The sequence below is a fragment of the Hemitrygon akajei genome, chromosome 13 (genome assembly GCF_048418815.1).
Source record: "Hemitrygon akajei chromosome 13, sHemAka1.3, whole genome shotgun sequence".
Taxonomy (NCBI): domain Eukaryota; kingdom Metazoa; phylum Chordata; class Chondrichthyes; order Myliobatiformes; family Dasyatidae; genus Hemitrygon; species Hemitrygon akajei.
Window position 1 is genome coordinate 65,872,153 of NC_133136.1, and position 27,079 is coordinate 65,899,231.

General features: G+C 40.9%; 1 protein-coding gene across 1 annotated transcript in view; it reads right to left on the reverse strand.

Moving 5' to 3' along the window:
* Positions 1–27,079, reverse strand: part of pgm2 (phosphoglucomutase 2) — a 66,398-nt gene that overhangs the window by 25,490 nt on the left and 13,829 nt on the right. The window contains exons 3-5 of the mRNA XM_073064852.1: positions 19,941–20,047; positions 15,539–15,623; positions 5,838–5,921 (exon numbers count right to left, since the gene is read on the reverse strand). Of these exons, the coding sequence (XP_072920953.1) occupies positions 5,838–5,921; positions 15,539–15,623; positions 19,941–20,047 (276 nt within the window). The remainder of the gene's footprint in view (positions 1–5,837; positions 5,922–15,538; positions 15,624–19,940; positions 20,048–27,079) is intronic.

Genomic DNA, 27,079 nt, shown 5'->3' on the forward strand with positions numbered 1-27,079 from the left:
ACCAACATATCACAGCTCTCAACTGTGCTGTAAAGTAATAATCTCTAAGAGAAGGCAAGTCCCATCCCCCCTTTTCCTTTGCTAATTGCAACGTTTTGAGACGAACTCTAGGCTTGATAAGATATTTTATTACACCCTCTCAAAAATCCCATTATGATAGTAACCTCCCTGTTTGCTGGAGAAATTATGGAAATCAAAATGCAAATCATTATATTTTTTGGGACTATCCTGTTATCAAAAACAATTGGAGGGGGATACACAATGCCTGACAAGACATCTTTAAATATGAAATACAGAGTAAGACCATATATTTTGGATATATACCTCAAGAATGGTTGAAAAGAGAAATATTTAATGAATATACTGTTGGTGGCTGGTAAAAAGACTCTTACCAGGAAATGGTTATCACAGGAGAGCCCTACTTTAAATACATGGATGGAAATTACAATGGACATTTACAAAACGGAGATAACATCTGGAACAATTTGATTCATACTGGGAAAAATGGTTTAACTACATAATGCCTCATAGGCCTGATTTTATTCTCACAAATCAATGAATCTGTTGTAAAAAAAAAAATCACTCCCTACTTGTACATAGTTCATTCCTTTTGCTTGTTTTTTTTCTTCCCACTCTTTTCTATAAGTGTATACCCCAGATAAATACTTTGTGGAGATTTGTGATATATATGATTATATGATATATATGTACAATGTCTGAAATACATCTTATGGAAATGTTTGTTTGATGAACTTCAATAAAAAAAATTACCAAAAAAAAGCATTGTTCCCAATTTTTGTCCACAATTTACTGGATTCATAAATTCATTTACTGGATGAACTGTGGGATTCCTCTACAAAGATAGTCCAGCATGCACACAAATCAAATTTCAAATTTCATGAAAAATACACTATAACACTGAAAATTTGGCAACACACAAAATGCTGGAGGAACTCAGCAGGCCAGGCATCTACGGAAAAGAGTATAGTCGACATTTCAGGCCGAGAACCTTCATCAAGACTGGCCTTTTTCTCCCCCTCGTCCTGATCTATGGAATGCTCTGCCTCAGAAGGTAGTAGAAGCCAATTCTCTGGATGCTTTCAAGAAAGATTTAGATAGAGCTCTTAAAGACAGCGGAGTCAAGGGATATGGGGAGAAGGCAGGAACGGGTTACTAATTGTGGATGATCAGCCATGATCACATTGAATGGCAGAGCTGGCTCGAAGGGCCGAATGGCCTACTCCTGCACCTATTGTCTGTTGTCTATTGATGAGGGGTCTCGACTCAAAACATCGACTGTACTCTTTTGCGTAGATGCTGCCTGGCCTGTTGAGTTCCTCCAGCACTGTGTTTTTTGGATTTCTAGCATCTGCAGATTTTCTCTTATTTGCAAATTTGGTCTGATTTTTGTGGCCTTGCACAACACTTCTGCATTACAATGAACAGCAAGGCCACAAAAATTAGGCCGACATTATGAAGACACATATCGAGCAAAGAACAAAACTTATCACTTACATAAATCAGTAGATCATAAGTATTGCCAGTATATATAGGCCTCTGAACAGTAGTTAGGATATGGGCTACAAATTACAATTGGAAATAGAAAATGCACGGGCAATATCATGATAGTCATAGGGGATTTCAATATGTAGGTAGATTCAGAAAATCAGAATTTGTGGAAAGCCTATAAGATCACTTTTTAGAGTAGTCAGAGGTTGAGCCCACTTGGGGATCAGCTATTCTGAATTGGGTGTTGTGTAATGAACAGACAGACACAGACAGACATACTTTATTGATCCCGAGGGAAATTGGGTTTCTTTACAGCCGCACCAGCCAAGAATAGTGAAGAAATATAGCAATATAAAACCATAAATAATTAACTCATAAGTTAATCATGCCAAGTGGAAATAAGTCCAGGACCAGCCTATTGGCACAGGGTGTCTGACACTCCAAGGAAGGAGTTGTAAAGTTTGATGGCCTCAGGTAGGAATGACTTCCTATGACGCTCAGTGTTACATCTCGGTGGAATGAGTCTCTGGCTGAATGTACTCCTATGCCTAACCAGTACATTATGGAGTGGATGGGAGTCATTGTCCAAGATGGCATGCAACTTGGACAGCATCCTCTTTTCAGACACCACCATCAGAGAGTCCAGTTCCACCCCCACAACATCACTGGCCTTATGAATGAGTCTGTTGATTCTGTTGATGTCTGCTACACTTAGCCTGCTGCCCCAGCACACAACAGCAAACATGATAGCACTGGCCACCACAGCCTTGTAGAACATCCTCAGCATCGTCTTGCAGATGTTAAAGGACCTCAGTCTCCTCAGGAAATAGAGACGGCTCTGACTCTTCTTGTAGACAGCCTCAGTGTTCTTTGACCAGTCCAGTTTATTGTCCATTCGTATCCCCAGGTATTTGTAATCCTCCACCATGTCCACACTGAACCCTTGGATGGAAACAGGGGTCACCTCAGGTCCACCACCAGCCCTTAGTCTTTTTCACATTAAGCTGCAGATGATTCTGTTCGCACCATGTGACAAAGTTTCCCACCGTCAGATTTGATTAGTGAGGTGAAGGTACTTTTAAGAGGCAGTGATCATAATATGATAGAATTCACCCTGCAGTTTGAGAGGGAGAAGCTAAAGTCAGTGGAGTAAAAGGAATTATAGAGGCATGAGAGATGAGTCAGCCAAAGCTGATTGGAAGAGGACACTAGTAGGAATGATGGCAGAATAGCAATGATTGAAGTTTCTGGGGCATTTCGCAAGGCCCAGGATAGATACTTCTTTAAGATGAAGAAGTATTCTAAAGGGAGGATAACACAACTGTGCCAGACAAAGGAAATCAAAAACAACATAAAAGGACAGGGCATATACTATAGCAATTAGTGGAAAGAGGGAGGATTGGGAAGCTTTTAAAAACCAACAGAAGACAACTAAAAAGCCAAGGAGGGAAAAGATGACACATGAAAGAGGATATCAGAGGAACCAGAAGTTTTTTTTCAGATATATAACGAATAAAAGAGAGGCGAGTACAGATATCTGATTGCCAGAAAATAACTCTAGAGGGGTAGTAATGGGGTACAAAGAAATGGCGGAAAAAACTTGTATTGTACATCCATCTTCACTGTGGAACTTGGAGGCACATGACAAAATAGGCCAAAGTCAGCATAGTTTCCTTAAGGGAAAATCTTGCCAGACGAATCTGTTGGAGTTCTTTGAGGAAATAACAGGCAGGATAGACAAAGAAGAATGTCAGTGAATGTCATGTCCTTGAATTTTCAGAGGGTGTTTGACAAAGTGCCGCACGTGAAGCTGCCTAACAAGATAAGAGCACATGGTATTACAGGAAAGATACTAGCATAGATAGAGGATTGGCTGATTGGCAGGAGACAAAAAGTGCGGATAAAATGAATCTTTTCTGATTGACTGCTGGTGATTAGTGGTGTTCCGCAGGGGTTGATGTTGTGACCACTTCTTTTCACGTTGTATGTTAATGATTTGGATGATGGAATTGATGGCTCTGTGGCCAAGTTTGTGAACGATACAAAGATAGGTGGAGGGGCAGAGAGTCAGCAGATGGACTTATACAAATTAGGAGAAAAAAATGGAATACAGAATAGGGAAGTTATTGTCATGCACTGGTAGAAGGAACAAAGGTGTAAACTCTTTTCTAAAAGGGGAGAAAATTTAAAAATCTGAGGTGCAATTGACTTGGGAGTCTTTTTGCAAGATTTCCTGAAGGTTGAGTCAGTGGTGAGGAAGGCAAATTTCAAGAGGAGAAGAATATAAAAGCAAGGGTGTAATACTGAAGTTTCACTTGGAGTATTGTAAGCAGTTTGTAAGCAGTTTTGGACCCTTTATCTAAGAAAGGATGTATTGACATTAGAGTGTATTCAGAGAAGGTTCACAAGAATGATTCCAGGAATGAAAGGATTATTGTCTGAGGAGCGTTTGATAGCCTTTGGGCCTGTACTCACTGGACTTTTTTTAAAAAAAAATGGGGTGGTGGGGGGGAATCTCATTGAAACCTCTCAAATATTGAAAGGCCTAGATAGAATGGATGTGGAGAGGATATCTCCTCTATTGGGAGAGTCTAGAACCAGAGGGCACAGCCTCAGAATAGAGGAACATCCATTTAGAACGGAGAAAGGGAGGAACTTCTTTAGCCAGAGGGTGGTAAATCTGTGCAATTCATTGCGATAGACTGTTGTGGTGGACAGGTCATTGGGTGCATTTAAGGCGGATGTTAATCTGTTTTTGATTAGTCGGGGTATGAAAGATTTTGGGGAGACAGCAGGAGAATGGGGTTCAGAGGGAAATGGCAGAGCAGACTGCATGAGCTGAATGGCCTAATTCTGCTCCCATCTCTTATGGTCATTTATTCTGAAAAATGATGATTGTAAAGGTCTCAGCATACGCATTAGGTTTGTTACCCTGGAAATATTGTAAGTAAACAAAAGGACCTCATCTTTTTTGTCCAAATACTGGTCACTTCACTGTAAAAGTGCAGGCACTAACTTCTGAAATTTTTTGGTATCAGGTTGCTAAATTTGTGACAGCACATTCTTCATCCAAAGGAAACAGGACAAATATGAATTACTTAAAATACTATGAGTGCAACAAAAGCAGAGGCTTATTGTATTATTTGAAATAATTACACAAATTCAAGATAAAAGAGATTCCATGTTTTTATAAGTATGATTGAAGATAATACACTCTGCAGTGAATTTTATTCTTACAAGACTCAGTGCACAGATTGATTTCCAAAACATCATTTACATATAACAAACTACTATCAAGATCTAAAATATTAAGACATTTCAACATAGCTTGGAAGACCTGTGTAAGCCTAAAGGTTTTCAGGCAGCTTTCATGATATTGCCCAAATCACAAAGATAAAGCAAAATAGTAAAGTGGAATAAAACCTAAACTGAATAAAACTGAATTGGCTGTACAAGAAAATCAACTAAGTGAGAAAGTCTGCAGATGCTGGAAGTCCAAAGCAACACAAAGCTTTGAAGAACTTAGCAGGATTGATGGAAAAAAAAGAGTAAACAATCAACGTTTCAGGCAGAGACCATTCTTCAGCACTGGGAAGGAAGAAGATGCCAGAATGAAATAGCTGGAAGTTGATAGGTGAAGCCAGGTAGGTGGGAAAGGTCAAGGGGTGGAGAAGAAAGAATTTGATAGGAGAGAAGAGTGGACAATACAAGAAAGGGGAGGAAAAGGAGACCCGGGGGGGAATGATAGGCAGGTGAGAAGTGGAGCAAGGTCAGAGTGGAGAACGGGGGGAGAGAATAAATTTGTTCACTGGTAGGAGAAATCGATATTTATGCCATCAAGATCAGAAGCAAATAAGAACCCAATAAAATCTGGTATAAAGCTTCATAAACAGTAAAACGGTTTTCAAATTTGTTGATTGCCTTAGGATTTTTCTGCTTTCGATATCAGAAGGAATGAAACAATTCAATTCCTATCACTGTTACGTAGTTCATTGTGAAGAAGTAAAACCCGAATTAAACTGTACTAATTATTCGTGGGATCTTATTTCACTGTCAGTGAACACAAGGCTGAGGAATGTGATGGAGAAAAAATGTATCACATGCAAACACTGACATAGACAAATCCCTGGAATTTACCATTCCTACATTCACTTTTGTCAATCTACACTCCACTTCCATGAACATGCTACACAACGACCACTGACATGAATCATTGTACAGGCTGCATTTCATCACAACATGTAAACTATGGAAAAAAAATCAACTTATTTATCAACAAATGGATTTAGGTAAAGTGACATATTTTGCACAAAGAACTGCATGTTTACCTTATAGCCATTATCCTGCTTGGGGTTATGAGATGCTGTTACCATTATTCCAGCACACAGCTTCAACTGGGATACAGTAAAAGGCTAAAAAATAAAAGTTAAAAAATAAGTTTGACAGAGTTATATTTAAGGAAGAAACTGTCAGTTACAAATTAATAGCAGAAATTTGTTAGTCAATTGAGTTTATAATCTGTAATTCTGATAGTACTGACATTAAATATATTAATTGTATTCATACAAATTATATATTTTAATAATCACCATATATATTTCATAGTAAAAAATTGCATATACAATATACAAAACTGGATTTTTAATATATTGAATAAATATTACATTCTGATAATCAAAGGTTGCTCTGATAAAAATAAATTAAATTTCAAAGCAACACACAAAAACTGCTGGAGAAACTCAGCAGTATCAGGCAGCATCTATGGAAATGAATAAACAGTGAATGTTTGGGCTGAGACCCTTCTTCAGGAAGATGCCAAAATATAAAGGTGTGGGGTGGGTAAGGAGAACAACTGGAAGGTGATAGGTGGAGCAAGGTGTATGGGAAAGGTAAAGGGCTGTAGAGGAAAGAATCTGATCGGAGAGCAGAGTCGACCACAGGATAGAGAAGGAAACCCAGGGGTAGTGATACGCAAGTGAGAAGAGTTAAAAGGCCAGAGTGGGGAATAAAGGAAGAGGAGAAACCGATATTCATGCCATCAAGTGAAATTTCAAGATGTTCACTTGGAACTCTTGAAATATTCAAAATTTTGGATGGTTCTAAATGTTTCCTTATTGAGCACACTTTCACATCAGAATCATTATTCTCCATTCCAGAGATGTAAACACATTACTTACTTCACTCTATCAATGTTACTTTGTGATTGCTACATAATCAATGCCATCTTTGATAATGATGGCAATCGTCCTTCAACAAACACCTGAGACACAATATAACCAATTACTCCATCAACACTTTTGGAAGGTTGTTCCATACATTACACTAGTGAATGCAAGCTTGGAAATACTTTGGTTGTATCTCTGTCAGGATATCCAGATGTCAAGAAGAGATCCAAATATATTTATACGAGCCTAAAGGTATTTCAGAAGAACAAAACAGAGGGAAACTGAACTCTGAACTCAGACAGAGATTTAAAAATTTTGTCAATAAGTAAATGGGTTTCAAATTGTTACTTAGGGAAGAAAGAGTTCATGAACAAAAGGATGAGTTATTGATTGACTCAAACTGATTATGTCATCGAACAGAAGAGTGATGGACAACTGGGACCAGAAGCAAGTTAGAATATACAAAGAACGAAAAACAGGCTGACATTTACAAAGGGTGGAAAAATGGGAAACCAGCCAAGAGTCACTGAACAGCCAAGTCTGAGATAATAAAAGCATAAAGGTTTCAGCAGATGGGCTGAAGGTCTTTGTAACAGACAAGCCACTGTCAAGTGAGCTTCCAATATCAGAAGCAAATAGAAAGCAATGCAAAGGAAATTAGTGCAAAATTGGCAGAGGTCACAAGGCATTAAACCAGTCAAGTGATTTCATAATGATATAGAAACATTCAAGTCATTACTTGAATCTATAAATATAATTATATCTTTGACTCTTGCAGGATTGAGTTGTAATATCAGAGATTCTGAGGCATAAATATAAATGCAATTATTTTTAAGAACTTTGTTATAGCAAAAATATTTAATGAATAATGAACACATTAATTTAAAGCTTTTTAGTGAGAACATAGATTCCATTAATCATGCAGTACTTTTTAATTCATTTGTATACACAGTATCAGGAATAGAGAATTGATGAAAATATGGTTTATATTTGAGACCAAGTTAAGCTTTATGACCCATTGCTCATTATAAAACCTTAATCTGTCATTTTATAAACTTTATGGCCAACAGAAAAAAATATAATGTTTGCTTCAGACTTCACCAGAGCTCTGCAAATAAAGCTCATTTCTGTCAGTGCCTCATTGACAAGTTGAAAACTCCCAACCAACAGGGGTTTTTAGGATATGTACTCTAAGGCTCTGAATTCCACCACACTTAGCATCTGAATAGAGGTTCTTTGACACTCTGCCTACAAACAGATTTGATGAGGATGATTAGGAGATCAATGAGTTAATTAACTATAAACTGAAGAGATTCTTGGATTGCAAATTTCCACACACCACACAGGAAAGAGCAGCTCAGGCTACGTCCACACTAGACCGGATAAATCCGTAAGCGAAGCTTTTTCTCTTCATTTTGACCCTCCGTCCACACTGAAACAGCGTTCTCCTCCCCCGAAAATGAAGCTTTACTCAAACGCCTTCCAGAGTGTGTAAATTTGAAAATGCCGATTGGGCAGAGTAGTGCGGACGGGGTAACCGGAGATTTCTAAAAACTCTGTCATGACGTGCCGGAACAGATGGTGGCAGCAGCGCAACATTTCATTGTTTTCTTGAATGCAACCCCCACACAACCTAACAATTTCAGAACAGACAGCAACGAGACCGAAGCCAGAAGAGTTAGAAATGTACTCACCAAATACTTTGACCCATAACTTACTGAATAAATAGTATACTCACTTTGCCCTGTTTTCTGTCCTTGCTCGTATGAAGGTGATTTACCTATTTATGCAAGTACTTCTCTGACAATAGATATGTAAAAGCTTACTGTAACATTGTACGGAAATACAAGATAACACTGATGCAGACATGTTTTATACATTTAACAAGGTGCTTTATTAATGCAACAGAGTTAGTCAGTATCATGTTTGCTGTTGTGTGCTGGGGCAGCAGGCACCAACAGAATCAACAAACTCATTCGTAAGGCCAGTGATGTTGTGGGGGTGGAACTGGACTCTCTGACGGTGGTGTCTGAAAAGAGGATGCTGTCCAAGTTGCATGCCATCTTGGACAGTGACTCCCATCCACTGCATAATGTACTGGGTAGGCACAGGAGTACATTCAGCCAGAGACTCATTCCACCGAGATGTAACACTGAGTGTCACAGGAAGTCATTCCTGCCTGTGACCATCAAACAACTCCTCCCTCGGAGTGTCAGACACCCTGAGCCAATAGGCTGGTCCTGGACTTATTTCCACTTGGAATGATTAACTTATTATTATCTAATTATTTATGGTTTTATATTGCTATATTTCTACGCTATTCTTGGTTGGTGCAGCTGTAACGAAACCCAATTTCCCTTGGGATCAATAAAGTATGTCTGTCTGTCTTTTCAAAGTTCATCGTCAGCCGGTCATACTTTCCGTGAGCTCCCTGTTGGTTGCCTCCATATGCTCCAGTATTTGTGGGTTTTTTTTAGTTTTAAGTCCTCCTGCGCGAGCACCAACAGCTGTCCAACATTTGGCAGAGGTTTTCTACTCTGCAAACTGCACAAATGTGCACTTTCACAGTGAGATTTGACACCAAACATGTTGCCTGTTTTCTGTAGATGTGTCCTGCACATGCCCAGTAGGAGGAGATTCGTTCAAATACCTGTTTTAATGTGGACAGAGGTATTTTCAAAAATGCTTGGTGTGGACACCTATCATTTTTACACAAAACCAGCATTTTCAAAATTATCCGGTCTAGTGTGGACATAGCCTCAGACACCTGAAAGCTAAAGACTAATAACAAAACTCAGCACCTTTAGAGCAATTGTGGGTGAAAAGTGGGTCAGAGATTCAAGAAATCATTGATAATTGGAAAGTAGGCAAGTAAGGGTTAATTTCAAGTTAAAGGCACAGTATCATCAATGCCCAAAAGCAGTGGAGAAAAAAGTTTGAATTGTAAAAGTAGAATAGGAAACACAAGTCAAATTCAAAATAAACATCACCCGAACAGATAAAAACCATTGACATTAAGGGAAATCAAAAGAGTTTGTTTGAACTTTCTGAAGACATTGTACCTACAAAAAAAATTAATGAGATCGCCAGTAGTTTTACAGGAGCAATTAAAATACAAAGTCCTCAGATGCCAAAAGCACATTAATAGAGCAACAAGTTAAATTACTCGGACACTATATATCACATATATTTATCTTGATTACGCTGATTTATATGGAAGGTCAGAGGTTCAAAGGAACAGAAATGGACTACAAACTGTATCTGGCAGTCTGCATCTAAATGTCCAGAAGGAATAAGACCTTACAGTGCAGATGCAATGGTAGCTCCAGCTGAACCCGCTGAATGAACAAAAAGGTCAATAAATAGCCAACCAAATGTCCAATCTGTCTAAGAAACTTGTGCATGTCCTGCTCATGCTGTTACTTACAATCAGAGCACTGTAACAATCCATCTTACAATCAAACTGTCATTGGGGAAACTCCCACAACATGGTATGCTGTCAAATCTTTGGAAAGTCCCAATAAATGAAATTTTACAACTTCCTTTATTCTAATCAGAGAATGATGCTCTATCGCATTAATTGCTTTCTTGCACACTTCCTCCTTATAACGCAGTTTTTAATCTTCAAATACAAGTCACTTATACAAACCTAGAATCTTACAACCCATCTCGACTTTGTCTTTTAAAAAGGTGACTTTAAAATATTTAGAAATACACAAGATGTTGTAACTTGATAATATTTTTTTCAGATAAATATTTACAGACTGCAATTCTATCAATTGAACCTGGTTTGGTTGTAGATGGCCTGCCCCCTTGTGGCTACAAGGCATCTTGCTGCAGAATAGTACAGGTCCCTCTCCTTCTGCAAATTTTCACTTTCTGAATCTTTGCAAGGGAAGTTTTAATTTAATTTACTTTATCATGAAAGCAAATAGTAGGACACTGGAGAATACCTATTGCTGTCCATGAAAACCATTAAATTTAACCTTCCATGTGATCAGGGTAATGGGAAGGAGTCTGTGAACTGCTGTTAATGGGGATAAGCACACCTACTATTCAGCAACATAGGCTATTGGATGAATGCTTTTCATTTATTGCAACTTTACTGGAAGGATAGTGAAAAGTTTCTGACTTCTTACATTGCACAGCAACTGATATTCTCGATGGAAATTAATGATTGACAGTACTGCTCGCTAATTAAAATTTTGTACAGTGCAAGTGTTATGTTTTGCAAGTCCAGAAACAAATCAAAAGCAAAAAAACAAGAGCCCAGGAATACTCGTGTACTTAGTTTTTTTTTTAGTGAGGCTCTCATATACGATATGGTGGCGTAATGAAGAATGCCATACACACGATTCTTATACATCGTGGCAATCCCTCAAGGTCGAGGATGATGGTCTTCGTTCCAATTCCACTGAGCGAAACCATACTTGATGTTGCACTCCAAGAAGCACACGATACTTCACAAATCAACCAAATGATTCCAATGGCATAGAAACCTCTACGATTGGAGCTGATGGATTTGTTGCAGCCTTCATAGTCATTGAGTGCGAAGTAACTTTGTCCGCCTGTTCCACCGTTGAGGTCTTGGTTGGATTGTTCTTTGTCAGGGACTTCACACTCGACCTCACCGGCATGGGTGACCCTACCAGCATCGCTCTCGGGATCACAGGACCATACAAGCTTCTCCATCACGACGAGGTGACAATCCACGGAGAAGAATTCTTATACTAACCCATAATGAACTACGTAAACTGTGAGGAGATCCTAAGGTTTATTCATTGTGAGAGTGTGTGAGAGTGTGAGAGAGTGTGAGAGAGTGTGAGAGAGTGTGAGAGAGTGTGAGAGAGTGTGAGAGAGTGTGAGAGAGTGTGAGAGAGTGTGAGAGAGTGTGAGAGAGTGTGAGAGAGTGTGAGAGAGTGTGAGAGAGTGTGAGAGAGTGTGAGAGAGTGTGAGAGAGTGTGAGAGAGTGTGAGAGAGTGTGAGAGAGTGTGAGAGAGTGTGAGAGAGTGTGAGAGAGTGTGAGAGAGTGTGAGAGAGTGTGAGAGAGTGTGAGAGAGTGTGAGAGAGTGTGAGAGTGTGTGAGAGTGTGTGAGAGTGTGTGAGAGTGTGTGAGAGTGTGTGAGAGTGTGTGAGAGTGTGTGAGAGTGTGTGTGAGTGTGTGTGAGAGAGAGAGAGAGAGAGAACCGACCAGCTTGTGAGTCGCCATGGTGACAGAAGGGCGAAGCTATGTAATGGACAGCTGGCGTTCAGCATGTTTGGGATATATACAAGGTCAGCTGGCTTTTCAGACAGACACACAGAAGACACATGAAAGAAATACAGAATAGAAACTGGATGAGCTTTGAGTGCCCACAAAAGGGTGGGTTTTGCTCGCAGTGTGGAAAAGGGGTGACCAGTGGAAAGCTATCAGTGTGTTTAACCCTTGCCTGGGTTGATAACTTTACTGCGTGAAGATGGTACCCTTTTGTGTGACTTTAACAGGACTTCAGAGGACAACAGAAAGAATCGACAGCATCGGCTTACTTGGAAATCACCTCTCTCTCTCCCCTCAATTCTACTCAAATCAATATCACGAATTGAACTGACGTCATACCTATAACATCGTAAGACTGTGTCATTTACCACCTAAGCTTAAAGTAGTTTGGGGTTTATATTTATTACACTTATATATGCATTAACTCTACTGTTTGATTTATCTGGTTTTATTACTATATTACATAGGTACTAATAAATAGTGTTTTGTTTGTAGCAAAACCAGACTCCAAGTGTGTTCCATTTCTGCTGGCTCTTTTAACCCCATTGGGGGTACGTAACAAAACAAAGAATGCTTAATAAAACAATATGTTTACAATATTACTCAAATATGACTGAAATATTGAATTCACCATACTCCTCTCTGCTTAGCGATTACCCTGTGGGATAATATTTTTCCTGACCAGGCGGGGGTCACTCTGCATGTCAGGTGAGATTTGCGGCTATGAAACTATCTCAGCTTCTTGGGATCACCTGCGTGATGATCATAGGAGCTGACTATGAGACTGGTTCTGACAGCTCTGGATACTCTTATTCTCAAACAATTGACTGCTCTGTTCAGCTGATTGATGCGTTGTCTCCAGATGACATCAGACGAAATCTCCACTTTGGTCCAGTTCTGTCCTTAGTCTGTGTTGCTCACCTCTGTAGACCATCGCCAAGACTGCTTGTCCAGGAGTGAAACATCGGACCTCCTTGGTTGACGAGCCCTCAATTTGTCTCAGCTGTTTGTCCTGCAAACTCTTTAGAGATTGAGTTTGAGGAGATCCAAGCGTGAGCACAGGGGACAACCCATGAACAGCATAGCTGGTGAATTGTTGGTATGGACTGTGCTCAATTGCGATATGCAAAGAGGAAATTAGTGAACTTCTGGTTCAGTGTGTTCTATTATAGTAAATGGCAAACCCTAAAAAGGAAAACACAACTGTTGCTGCATTCTTTGGCCTTGGGGCATCTACCACTGCTTCAATTTTCTCAGCACACTTGTGTAATTCTTGTGCCCACATTAAGTGATGCTTAGTTTAAAGAATTTACACTTGCCATGTCATGCACTGAGCACCAAATTCTTCTAAACTTTTTAACACTGTCTTGAGATTTTAGAGATGTTTCTTGTTATCCTCATCGGTAATAGTGTTATCATCCAGATGACACTAAGTGCCTGGGCAGCCTGCCAGCACTTGCTCCATAGCTTTCTGCCAGACTGCAGGTGCAGACATGACTCTAAAAATAATCCAATTATATCGATAAAGCCGTTTGAGTGTTTATGGTGAGAAACACTTCGGACTCTTCTTTCATCTCCATCTGTAGGTAGAACTCAGCGAAGTCCACTTTGAATCTGCATTGGTTTAGTGTATGTGACCCCTGCCGTAACAATAGACAGTAGGTGCAGGAGTAGGCCATTCAGCCCTTCTAGCCAGCACCGCCATTCACTGTGATCATGGCTGATCATACACAATCAGTGTCCTGTTCCTGCCCTCTTCCCATATCCCTTGACCCCGCTATCTACAAGAGCTCTATCTAACTCTCTCCTGAATGCATCCAGAGACTTGGCCTCCACTGCCTTCTGGGGCAGAGCATTCCACATATCCACCACTCTCTGGGTGAAAAAGTTTTTCTGCATCTCTGTTCTAAATGGCCTACCCCTTATTCTTAAACTGTGGCCTCTAGTTCTGGACTCACCCATCAGCGGGAACATGCTTCCTGCTTCCAGCGTGTCCAATTCCTTAATAATCTTATATGTTTCAATCAGATCCCCTCTCATCCTTCTAATTTCCAGTGTATACAAGCCCAGTCGCTCCAATCTTTCAACATATGACAGTCCCGCCATTCCAGGAATTAATCTTGTGAACCTATGCTGTACTCCCTCAATAGCAAGAATGTCCTTCCTCAAATTTGGAGACCAAAACTGCACACAATACTCCAGGTGGGGTCTCATCAGGGCCCTGTACAGCTGCAGAAGGACCTCTTTACAACTATACTCAATTCCTCTTGTTATAAAGGCCAGCATGCCATTAGCTTTCTTCACTGCCTGCTGTACCTGCATGCTTGCTTTCATTGACTGATGTACAAGAACACCTAGATCTCGTTGTACTTCCCCTTTTCCTAACTTGACTCCATTTAGATAGTAATCTGCCCTCCTGTTCTTGCCACCAAAGTGGATAACCTCACATTTATCCACATTAAACTGCATCTGCCATACATTTGCCCACTCACCCAACCTGTCCAAGTCAGCCTGCATTCTCATAACAGTAACAAAATTTGTTCGGCCAGGCAGGTTTCTGTTTAGATGCTGCAACTTCGTTCACGCTCATTTTCATTCCTAACTGCAACTCAATTGCATCTGTCTGCTGTTTTCATTGATGCAGTGATTTCAACTTATTTTAAAAATTTATTATTATCACTCAGTGCTCACTGTTTATGAACCTGTGTTTTTTTGAAGAAACACTTGCTGTGCTTCTTTTTAAACTTGAAGGTCTCGCTGTGCTTCAACAGGTAGGTAGTCATCTCTGGTTCATTTTAAAGCTTCCCCATCCTTTGTAGCTCCAGAATCTAAGAAATAAAAACATGGGAGCCTGGGGATACTCTTGTACTTAATTTTCTTTTAGTGGGGCACTCACATATGACGTGGTGATGCTATTACATATGCCATTCACATACTACTTACGTGTAATCTGTAATGAATTATGTCAATAAAAAATGCTTAATCAAATAATATATTTACAATATTACTCAAGTATTGCTGAAATATTGAATACACTTGAGAAAGATTCTTTCAGAGCCTAACCCCCTTGTTAACCTGGCAAAATTTGTACCCAGAAGTTATGACATTCTGACATGAATTGGTTAGTTTAATCCCATATATGTTGAATTTCCCACGAAAGTCATTCAAACCAACCATACATATTATGTAATCTCTCCACTATTGTTCACATTTACTTCCAATACCCAAGAGATCAACCCTACCCTTATCTTTTCCAATTTGTTAATTCAATACAATCTCCAAATATCCATCTCTTATTACGCCCTCTCCATTCACTGAAACCTTTAAGCACATCACCTCTGTATCTGTGCTGTTTCTTTAACCTACTCCAAGATCAATTTAACCCTTACCTCCCACATATCCCTTTATTGTTCTTTCATTCATTTGCCTAAGAGTCTCTTAAATGTCCCTAACATGTCTTCATACCAACCCCAGAAGATGGAAAAAACATGCTACAAAGAAAATAATAACTATTATAATTTAAATTCAGAGAGAAGAAATCAGTATTGCAGTAGCATATAGACAAGACACCTACACATTTAACATACATGAACTGGTGAACACATACCACAAATGGTGTTGGAGTAATCTTAGAGAAAAGATACACAGGAATACCCTGGCTAATCAGAACAGTGGCAGCAAATCGGGCAAATCTGAAAAAAAAAAATCACAGCAATTAGTTAACTTTAACATTAAAAAAGAAAAACATTTGATTAATGCTCATTTTAATGAGAAAATTAAAAAACCTGCACAATGGTCATTTCATAAACTCAAGAGATTCTGCAGATGTTGGAAATCCAGAGCATCGCACAAAAAGGGCTGGCGGAACTCAGCAGGTCAGGCAGCATCTATGAAGAGGAATAAACAGTTGGCATTTCAGGCCAAGCCCATCCATCAGGACTGGAAAGGAGGGGGAAGAAGCCAGAATAAGAAGATGGGGGAGGGGAGGAGTACAAGTGGACAAGTGATAGGTGAGACCAGGCGAAGAGGAAGTTGGGTGGGTGAGTGAGGGATGGGGGGATGAAGTGCGAATCTGGGTGGTGATAGGTGGAAGAGGTAAAGAGATAAAGGAGGAATCTGATAGAAGAGGAGAGTGGATCATGGGAGAAAGGGAAGGAGGGTGGGAACTGGAGGGTGCTGAGGAGAAGAGACGGGGTGAGACGGTAACCATAATAGGGAATTGCAAAAGAAAGAAGGGAAGGGGGAGAAATTATGGCAAGTTAAAGAAATCGATGCTCCTGCCTTCATTTTGGAGGCAACTCAGACAGAATATGAGTTATTCCTCCAATCTGAATGGCCTCATCGTGGCAGTAGAGGCGGCCATGGACCAACATGTCTAAATGGAATGGGAAATAGAATTAAAATCAGTGGCCACCGGGAAAACATGCCTTTTGTGGCAATCAGAGTGAATGTGCTTGACAGAGCGATCTCCCAATCTATGATGGTATCACTGACATGAAGAAGGCCACATCAGATAGACGACCCCAACAGACTCACAGGTGAAGTGTCATCTTATTTGGAAGTACTGCTTGGGGCTCTGAATAGTGGTCAGGGAGGAAGTGTAAGGGCAGGGGTAGCACTTGACCCACTAGCAAGAATAAGTGACAGCAGGGAGATCATAAGAGGGATGAGTGGACAAGGGAGTCGCACAGACTCTCTTGCTCAATTCATTCCAGCATTTCGCATCAACACAAAAAGAGCTTACACAAAATGTCATTTTATTAACTGTGGAAGCTTCAATAGTAGGCAATTTAGATAATTGGATTGGACAACATTTTATTAAATAGGTTCAACAAAAAAAAATTATTAACCACACTATTTTCTCAATCAAATGTGTGAAAAACCTAAAATGTGAGCCAGGTAATAAAGGAAGTTCACTCCCAAAAGTAAAAAGATCAATAAATTCATGTAAAAAATGACAAAGTTAGTGCTCAAAATCACTGTCCAAGTCTAGTTTGAAATAGTTTTGCAAAGTGAAGAGACATTCAGGTTTCTATGCAAAATTAATTACAAATGTAGCCTTTTTTCCCCATCAGTACAGTGAATATTGCAAAATCAGACCAGTTTTAAAAGGCAAATTATGTATATAAGATTAATACAGCTGAAATAGCTTTATCAAAACTAATGCACCAGATATTGACAACATTTCTCCACAGAGAAGTCTTAGGACTCAATGCAATTACTAGCCATTCCCTGCCAGCCATTTTCCAGCTGCAAAATCAAAAACATTGCAGATGCTGGAGATCTGACACACTCAGCACGTCAGACACATCTCTGGAAAGAGCACAGGTGAGCCGAAGACTTTTCAACAAATGTGAGAAAGGGTGAAAATATGTTAGCTTTCAGTTACATTGAAGTGTGCGTGTGTGTGGGGGGGGGGGGGGGGGGGATGGATGGACAAATCAAGGAGATCTCCCCAGTAGAGAATAATAGTGAAGCTAGGGTTTTATCCATGGGAAACAATAAGGGGACAAAATGCAGGGCCTGTTACCTAAATACTGAGTCTGAAATGTTGTAATTTGCCCAGACAGAAAATGAGGTGCTGTTCCTCAAACTTACAGTAAGCCTTGTTATATCATTTTAACCACTTGCATGAGATCCACAAGCAAATTTGTCTCAGTGGACCCATTGTTTCAGCCTACACTTGCTTCTCAAAACCTCTTGCTTCCGGCCTTGACACCATCCTTTCTCCCTTTGTTCAATTCCTTCCTACTTACACTCACTACACCTGCAATTTCAGAATCAAGTTTATTATCACTGTCTTATGTGACATGAAATTTGTTGTTGTGGTAGCAGTACAGTGCAAAGACAAAGTTACTAAAAATTACAAAATAAGTACAGTCAGCCCTCCTTATCCGCGGATTCCATATGCGCGGATCTGGAAAACCCGGAAGTTCTCTCTCCAGCACTCGTTGTTTGAGCATGTACAGACTATTTTTTCTTGTCATTATTCCCCACACAATACAGTATAACAACTATTTACATAGCATTTACATTGTATTAGGCATTTTAAGTAATTTAGAAATGACTTAAAAGTACAGGCAGTCCCTGGGTTATGAACGAGTTCCATTCCTGAGTCCGTCTTTAAGTCAGATTTGAAGTCAGAACAGGTACATCCGGTATTATTTAGCGTCAGTTAGTCAAACATTTTTCTTAGTATATAGTACATACTTTACCTTTCTATGCATGTAAAACACTTAAGAAACATACGTATTTCAATAATTTAACCACTGCATTGCTTAGTAATAATTGTAGCTTTCATCGGGGCAGGGTCTTTCACATTCTCCATTAAAATTATTCTGATCGTTGACCGACTGTAGCCTAACACTTTTCCAATGACCGATGGCGTTTCACCTCTTCCCGATTGCCTTATTACTTCCACCTTATTTTCAATTATGATCGTGATTATTTTTGTGAACAGAAACATTGCGGATTCAGAGCTGCGCTGCCAGGTCCTAATGTCCACCTCATGGAGACATGTTAAATAAAGTCCGGGGTTCCACTGGGTCCTAAAGACCACCACACTGACACATGTTAAATAAAGGACTTGAGCATCCGCAAATTCTGGTATCCATGGGGGTCCCGGAACCAATCCTCCGCAGAATAGGAGGGCTGACTGTAAATAGTCTAGAAAAAGGAATTATTTGTTCATGGATTGCCACTTTACCAGCTTCCTATTCCTTGATCATGAAGGTACAATCCCTCCACATCCCTATCCCACACCACAGCAATCCTCCTGGAACATTTCCCTTGTACCACCAGTTATTTAGCCTGCTGAACACATGAAACTGCTTCTGTTTCAATTCCATTGTACTCACTTTCTTCACATTGAAAGGCTTGGCAATAGAAACTTGCATGAGCACAAGCTATGCATGTCTTTTGTAAGATACATTTACAGCTTCCTGCTTTACTTCTGCTCAGGGCCCTGAACTCTTTCTCTAATCCATGGTGTTACTGAGGCTTTCTACACTCATTCCATTCTAAAATGGCATTATTTATTTCCACATTGCTCCGTATTTGGATCTCTCTGTCACCAATTTACAGAATAAGCTACTGACAAATATTGCAATCCTCTAGATGGCTACAGCTATCTTGACTATTTTTCCTCCCACCCTGTCTCCTGTAAGGACCTTATTCCATTCTCACAGATTCACCTTCATCTGTCATCATTGCACTTGCATCAATGATGAGATTTTCCATGTTGGTACCTCTAAGGTGCTTTCTTTCTTCCAGAACTGTGGTTTCTCTTCTGCAAAGTTAACTAATCTCATGACTATTCTTTTTCCTGTACTTCACTCACCACCTTTCCTCCTTGACAGAGCAAGGACAACGTTTCTATGCTGCTCATCCTCTCACCAACCAGTCTGTGCTTTCAACAGATCAGCCTTTCTAATTTCCACCAGTGCCAACCAGATTCCACCAATTCCACACATTCTCTCCGCTCCTTCTCCGGCATTTTGAAGGAACCATTTTCTTCATACTTCCTTACTTATTCTTCCATCTTCACCAACCATTCCCCTTCTTTTGGCACATTCCAATGCAAGCACAGTAGACACGATACAAACAACCCTACCAAGTGAAGTTGCTGAGCACCAGCATTCAGTCAGCAATGGTGACTTGAGCTTTCTGTTGTCTGTCTTTCTAACACTATCTCCCAGTGTCATTCTGATCACTCTGTTGGTGAGGCTGAACGTATGTTTGAGCAACAAACCTCACTGCAGCCTTCCAAATCCAATATCAAATTCAACAATGCTGGGTGCTTCCTTTCTCAGTCTAGGTCGTCCTTCTGTTATATCGACAAAGATTTTCACTTACAGAGATTCAGAAGCCTAGTTAACTTCTCCTTTCAATCTGGTACATTTCACCCGAGTAGGTCCTTTGAAAATAAGCTATTATTTATTTATTTATTACACACAATAGCATAGAAAATTACAAAATACACAGAACATTAATTCATTCCTCAACTTCACCTTTGACTGCCGCTTCCACTGGGAGGGTGAGCACGTGCATCAAAACCAATCACTACACCTCGGTCTTTCACATCTGAAAAGGATTTTTCCAGATACCGACACAAACCCTGGAAGAAAATAAAAAATAAAATTAATTAATAGGTATGCGTATGTGTACCAATGGGCTATCTATATTCAGAGCCCAAATTTCTTATAGTAAATTATGCATTGTAGCATATGGCTGCTAAAAATTTATTGTACCTAAAAATTAGTTAATTCTACATGGAATTAACTCCACTTAAACATACAGGTAATGCTACTAAACATACTTGACAACAGTTCAAATTCTTTTAAACTGCAGCTGGAATTGCAACCAAATTCACATGACCATACAAATCTCTCGTTGACTTCTGAGTGATTTCCAATCTCCATACTTTAATACTGCTGAAAGTAGATCATTAAATTCATTTGAAATTGCTTCTCCCTTGATGTTTCCTCCTGCTTTACTCTTCTGTATCTGTGTTTCTCTTCTTTTGCATATACTAGCCTTTCTCTTGGAATATATAAACACTCCTGCTAGCTGCATCTGACCTAATCTTAATAATAAGACCATAAGATATAGAGTCATAGAAATGTACAGCAGAGGAACAGGCCCTTCACTCCATCTAGTCCATGCCAAACCATTTAAACTGCCTAGTCCCATGACCTACATGAGGACCATAGTCCTCTATACCCCTGCCATTCATGTATCTATCCAAACTCCTCTTAAGCGTTGAAATTGAGCTCACATGCACCACTTGTTCCATCGTCTGAGTGAAGCAGTTTCCCCATCATGTTCTCCTTAAACTTTTCACCTTTCATCCTTAATCCATGACCTCTAATTGTAGTCCCACCCAATCTCAATGGAAAAAGCCTACATGCTTTTACCCTATCTATACCCCTCATAATTTTGTACACCTCCATCAAATCTTCCTTCAATCTTCAACGTTCCAAGGAATGAAGTCCTAACCTATTCAATCTTTTGTCATAACTCAGGTCCTCCAGTCCCGGCAACACCCTGTAGGTAGGTGACCAAAACTGTACACAATACTCAAAATTAAGCCTCAACAATGCCACATTCAACTTCAATGTAACATCCCATCTCCTTTATTCACAACTTTGATTTATGAAGGCCAATGAGCCAAAAGCGTTTTTAATGATCCTATCTATCTGTGACACCACTTTCAATGAATTATGGACCTGTATTCCCAGATCCCTTTGCTTTACCGCACTCCTCAGTGCCCTACCCCTCACTGTATAAGGCTTAACCTGGTTGGTCCCACTAAAGTGCAACTCCCTGCACTTGTCTGCATTAAAATTCTATCTGCCGTTTTTCAGCTCAATTTTCCAACAGGAAAATTCCCACTGCAAGCTCTGATGGTCATCCTTGGGGTCCACTACACCCCCAATCTTGGTGTCATCTGCAAATTTGCTGATTCAGTTAATCACGTTATCATCCAGATCATTGATCCAGATGTCAGACAACAATGGATCCAGCACCAATCCCTGTTGCATGCTCACAGACACAGGCTTCCAGTCAGACAGGCAACAGTCTCTGGCTTCTCCCACAAAGCCAGTGTCTAATCCAATTTATTACCTCATCTTGAGTGCAAAATGACTGAGCCTTCTTGACCAACCGTCCACGGGGGACCTTGTCAAATGCCTTACTAAAGTCCATACAGACAACATCCACTGTCTCGTCTTCATCAATTTTGCTGGTAACTTCCTCAAAAAACTCAAAGGCTGAATAAATATGAACTACCAAGCAGAAAACCAGCTTAACTAACCCTAATCAGTTCATATCTATCCAAACAGTCATAAATCTGCTCACTTAGAATACCTTTCAACAACTTTCTCACTACTGATGTCAAGCTATAATTTCCTGGTTTATTCCCTTCTGCAATTTTGTCCCTTGCAATTGTTCTGTTCTTAACATATTTGCAGAATCCTTTTATGATTCTCCTTCACCTTCTCTGCTAGGGCAACCTCATGTCTTCTTTTAGCCCTTCTGATTTCTTTCTAAAGTGTTCTCTTGCATTATTTGTACAAGTACCTCATTTGTCCCTCCCTACTAATATTACTATGCACCTCTATTTTTCTTAACCAGGGCCTCAATATCTCTTGAAAACCAAGACTCCCTATACTAGTGGTCACCAAACTGTCGATTGCGATCGACTGGTTAATCTTTGAGACTTTCCCAGTAGATCCCGAAAAAAGAGAGAAAAATAAATACACAAATACTGTTGCGAGATTGTTTCTGGGTTGTGGGGTTTTAGTTCCGTTCTTTCTGCCCAGTGCGCATGCACATAGATCTCCCGCACTACACAGTGTAATTCAGCGGTCCCCAACCACCGGGCCGCAGGGAAATGATATGAGTCAGCTGCACCTTTCCTCAGTCCCTGTCACACCCACTGTTGAATGCACGCGAGGTCATCGATCGCCTAAATGCAGTGACACCCTCGTGCCAGGCATCACTGGTTGGCCTCGGGTAACCGGCTGGCGAGAATTGCCATTGCTGCTGGCCTGGAGCGCGGACAGATGGGCGCCGCCTCTGAACCTGTTTACCACACCGAATGTTCGTGGGGAACCCGGTGCTAAAATATTCACAGATGACCTAATTCAGGCTCAGGGTTTCATAAATAGCAGAGCAGCTACCGCGCTGCGATCTAATGAAAGTCATCCCTCGAGACAAACTTTTGTCAGCTGATAGATCCTATTGGGGGGGGGGGGGCAGGTGGGCGCGCGCCCTGTCACACTCCTCACTCGGTCGCTCCCTCCAGACTGCGACCTCCGGCCCTGACCTTGTCCTCTCACCCCACCCATGACCAGCCGCACCTGGCCAAGATGTCTGGCGGCGGGCGGGAGGGAGGCTGTCTAATGAGGCAATGAAGCCTTCAAAACTGCTTTGGTACCTTGAGTCCAAGCACTCTGCACTTAAAGACAAACGTGTTGAGTTTTTGAGTGGAAAAAATGTGAGCAAGTGAGACAGAAGCTAAGAGCTGAGAGCCGTGAAAACTAAATTGCGGAATAGACTGGACATAAGGAACGTGCTTCGAGTATCGTGGTATTCCGGTCGTGTTTAATCTTACCTTTCACTAAGGCCGAGGTAGGGGATATTGGGCTTAAAAAGGTTGGTGACCGCTAACAGTCGGCCTTCTTATCTGCGAGGGATTGGTTCCGGGACCCCTCGCGGATACCAAAATTTGCGGATGCTCAAGTCCCTTATTTAACCTGTCTCAATGCAGTGGACCTCAGGACCCAGCAGAACCCCAGACCTTATTTAACCTGTCTCAGTGCAGTGGACATTAGGACCCAGCGGCAGAGATCTGAGTCCATAGTGTTTCTGTTCACGAAAATAATAACGATCACGATTGAAAATAAAGTGGAAATAATAAAGTGATCGGAAAAAGGTGAAACGCCATAGGTCATTGGAAAAGCGTTAGGCTACGTCAGTCAACAATTGGAACAATTTTAAAGGATAAAGTGAGAAAGGCTCTGCCTCGATGAAAGCTACAATTATTACTAAGCAACGCAGTGGTTTAATTATTGGGTTTTGGGTTTTTGATCCTTCACATCAACCTGGCATGGTGGAGAACGCACTAGGGAGCGATCTGTCATTGAATCGAACTCGGGAACTTCCGTTCCTGAACTGGCGCTGAAACATACATTTCTTAAGTGTTTTATATGTATAGAAAGGTAAAAATATATACTATATATTAAGACAAATGTTTGACTAACTGACGCTAAATAATACCGGATGTACCTGATCTGACTAACTTAGTAAGAAAACTTCCGATTTTTTTCGATCCCGATCCACGATAACTCATGCACATCCTCCCGCATACTTTAAATAATTTCTAGATTACCTATAATATCTGATACAATGTAAATGCTGTGTAAAATAGCTGTTATACTGCATTTTTTTAGGGAATAATGACAAGGAAAAAAAAGTCTGTACATGCTCGAACAACAAGTGCCGGAACAGCACTTCCGGGTTTTCACAATTCACGGTTGGTTGAATTCGCACATGCGGAATTCGCAGATGAGGACCGACTGTACATGATATCTTTACCATTTATTCTGAAAGGCACATACAAACTTTGTACTCTCAAAATTTCACTTTTGAATGCCTCCCACTTACCAAGTACACCTTTGCCAGTCTGACCCAATCTATACTTGCCAAATCCTTTCTGATACCATCAAAATTGGCTTTTCTCCAATTCAAAACCTTATCCTGTTGCTCTTTTTCCAAATTTACTTTGTAACTAATGGCATTACAACCACGAGATGCCAAGTTTTCCCCCATACAAACTTCTGGGAGCAGAAATATACCATTCAGTCCACTGAGTCTGCTCTGCCATTCAATCACGGCTGACTTATGATCCATCTCAACCCATTCTTCTGCCTACTCCTCATAACATTTGATGCCCTTGCTAATCAAGAACCTATCAACCTCTATTTAAATATACCCAATTACTTGGTCTCCACTGCCATCTGTGGCAATGAATTCCATAGAGTCATCACCCTCTGGCAAAAGAAATTCACTATCTCTATTGTAAAGGGACGTCCTTGTATTCTGAGGCTGTGCCCTCTGGTCCTAGAATCCCACACTGTATGAAACATCCTCTCCACGTCTAGGACATTCAATATTCAAAAGATTTCAATGAGATCCCTCCTCATTCTGCTAAGCACCAGCAAGTACAGGCTGTGAGCCATCAAACGTTCCTCATACGTTAACCCTTTCATTCCTGTGATATTCTCATGAATCTCCTCTAGATGTTCTCCAGCCATCAGTATATATCGACAAATTATAACTACTATAAACTTATTCCACACATTTAAGAAGATTGATTTCACTATCATAATTTGATTTCACCATATTGTGACCTTCTGGCCCTTTTGAGATAAGCTGTTTGCACACAGATCTATTAATGAGGAAAGACTCTGAAAGGTGTGTAGATAAAGTGCAAGGAACATTAACAATGCAAGTAATATACACAAAATGCTGAAGGACCCGTCCTGATGGGGGTCTTGGTCCGAAACGTTGACTGTTAACTCATTTCCATAGATACTGCCTGGCCTGCTCAGTTCCTCCAGCATTTTGTGTGTGTTACTTTGATTTCCAACATCTGCAGATATTCTCATTAGTGATTAACAACACAAAACATGAAACACAAGTGGACTTTGGGATGAGATGAAAAGAAACCAGGAAACAGTCATTAGTTGTAGACCAGATGTGTGAAGTGCTTTAACAGGAAGACCAGGTCAACATAATTACCTATTGATTTGTTCCCAACAAATATACTGACACTTTTAAACAGAGCATTTTCCATTCTCTCTTTTGGTTTTCAGCAGAATCGAATTTTAACAAAAGAACTTTAAAATAATACAAGGATGAAAGAAATGACAACATTTAGAACTTAACAGAAGATATCTCTCTCTGTATTATATAAAGTCACATGGATTAACAAGGTCCACACCAATGGTTGGGGAACCGGGACCCTCTGGTGAGAAACTGGCTACTGGAACAAACCATAAATGGACGAGACTGGCAAACCAACCTGGATCGACTACCAGAAAGCATACGACTCAATGGCCCACACACGGATTCAGGAATGCCTGTCCCTGTACAAGGTCAACAAGGCACTAAGGACCCTCATCAAGAACTCAGTGGGCCATTGGAGGACTATGCTGGAAGTTAACTCAAAGCCAATTAGCACAAATACCCATCAGATGTGGAGTATACCAGGGTGATGGTATGGTCGCATTGTTTATTCCAGGGACCAGCTAATCGCGCTTAAGCCGGCTGGTTTAGCAAACAGAGCGGCGGATACCCCTGCTGAAATCTGGAGAAAAACACACAGAGGATGCAGACAGGATCAAAAAGGCGAGGGAGGAGGACCAGGTCGAGACAACAGAGACTTATGGAGAAGAGGAGTTATATGCCATGTCTTCCCTCTCTCATTATGGGCAATGTGAGATCACTGGGTAATAAAATAGATGAGTTGACAGCGCTAGTCAGGAGTCAAAGGACTTTTGGGGACAGCAATGTCATGTGTTTTACTGAAACGTGGCTGCACGAGGACATACCTGACCAAAACGTTTCCATAGAGGGCTTCCAGACCGTTCGGGCCGATCGGAATTGCACTGAGAGTGGTAAGCGTAAAGGAGGGGAGCTTGCTGTTCTGGTTAACAACAGATGGTGCAATCCTGGTCATATTACGATCAAGGAACGTGTTTGTAGCCCGGATATTGAACTTTTTGCTGTTGGACTCCAGCCATATTATTTGCCAAGGGAAATCTCACATGCAATCGTGGTTGTTGTGTACATCCCTCCCTCTGCCAACCCGACATCGGCGTGTAACATCATTCACACCGTCATAGCCAGACTACAAACCCAGCACCCGAGTGCCCTCATTACCATCTCGGGTGACTTCAACCGTGTTACCGTGGCTAGAACACCGCCCAACTTCACGCAGTATGTGAGCTGTACAACCAGAGGGGAGAGGACCCTGGACTTGATGTATGCTAACGTTAAGGATGCATACAGCTCCTCTCCCCTACCCCCACTGGGAAGGTCAGATCACAACCTGGTGCATCTCAAACCCTGCTATGTGCCTCTGGTGAAGAGTAAACCTGCAACCTCGAGGTCAGTGAGGAAATGGTTGGGGGAGGCTTATGAGGCACTCCAGGGTTGTTTTGAGGCGACAGACCGGCAGGCCCTCTGTGAGCCACATGGAGAGGACATTGATGGGCTCACAGAGTGCATCACTGGTTACATCAACTTCTGTGTGGACTTCAATGTTCTGGCAAGAGCTGTCCTTTTTTATTTAAATAACAAGCCATGGGTAACAAAGGACATTAAGGACATCCTGAACGCTAAGAAGAGGGCGTTTAGAGATGGAAATAGGGAGGAGCTGAGGATAATACAGAGGGACCTGAAAGCCAAGATCACGGAGGCTAAAGACAGGAGGAAGTTTGAGTGGAAACTCCAGCAGAACAACATGAGAGAGGTCTGGAGTGGGATGAGGACCATCACTGGGTTCTGGCAAACCAGCAACAGAGGAGCTGAAGGCAGTGTGGACAGGGCAACGAACTTAACCTGTTCTTCAACAGATTTG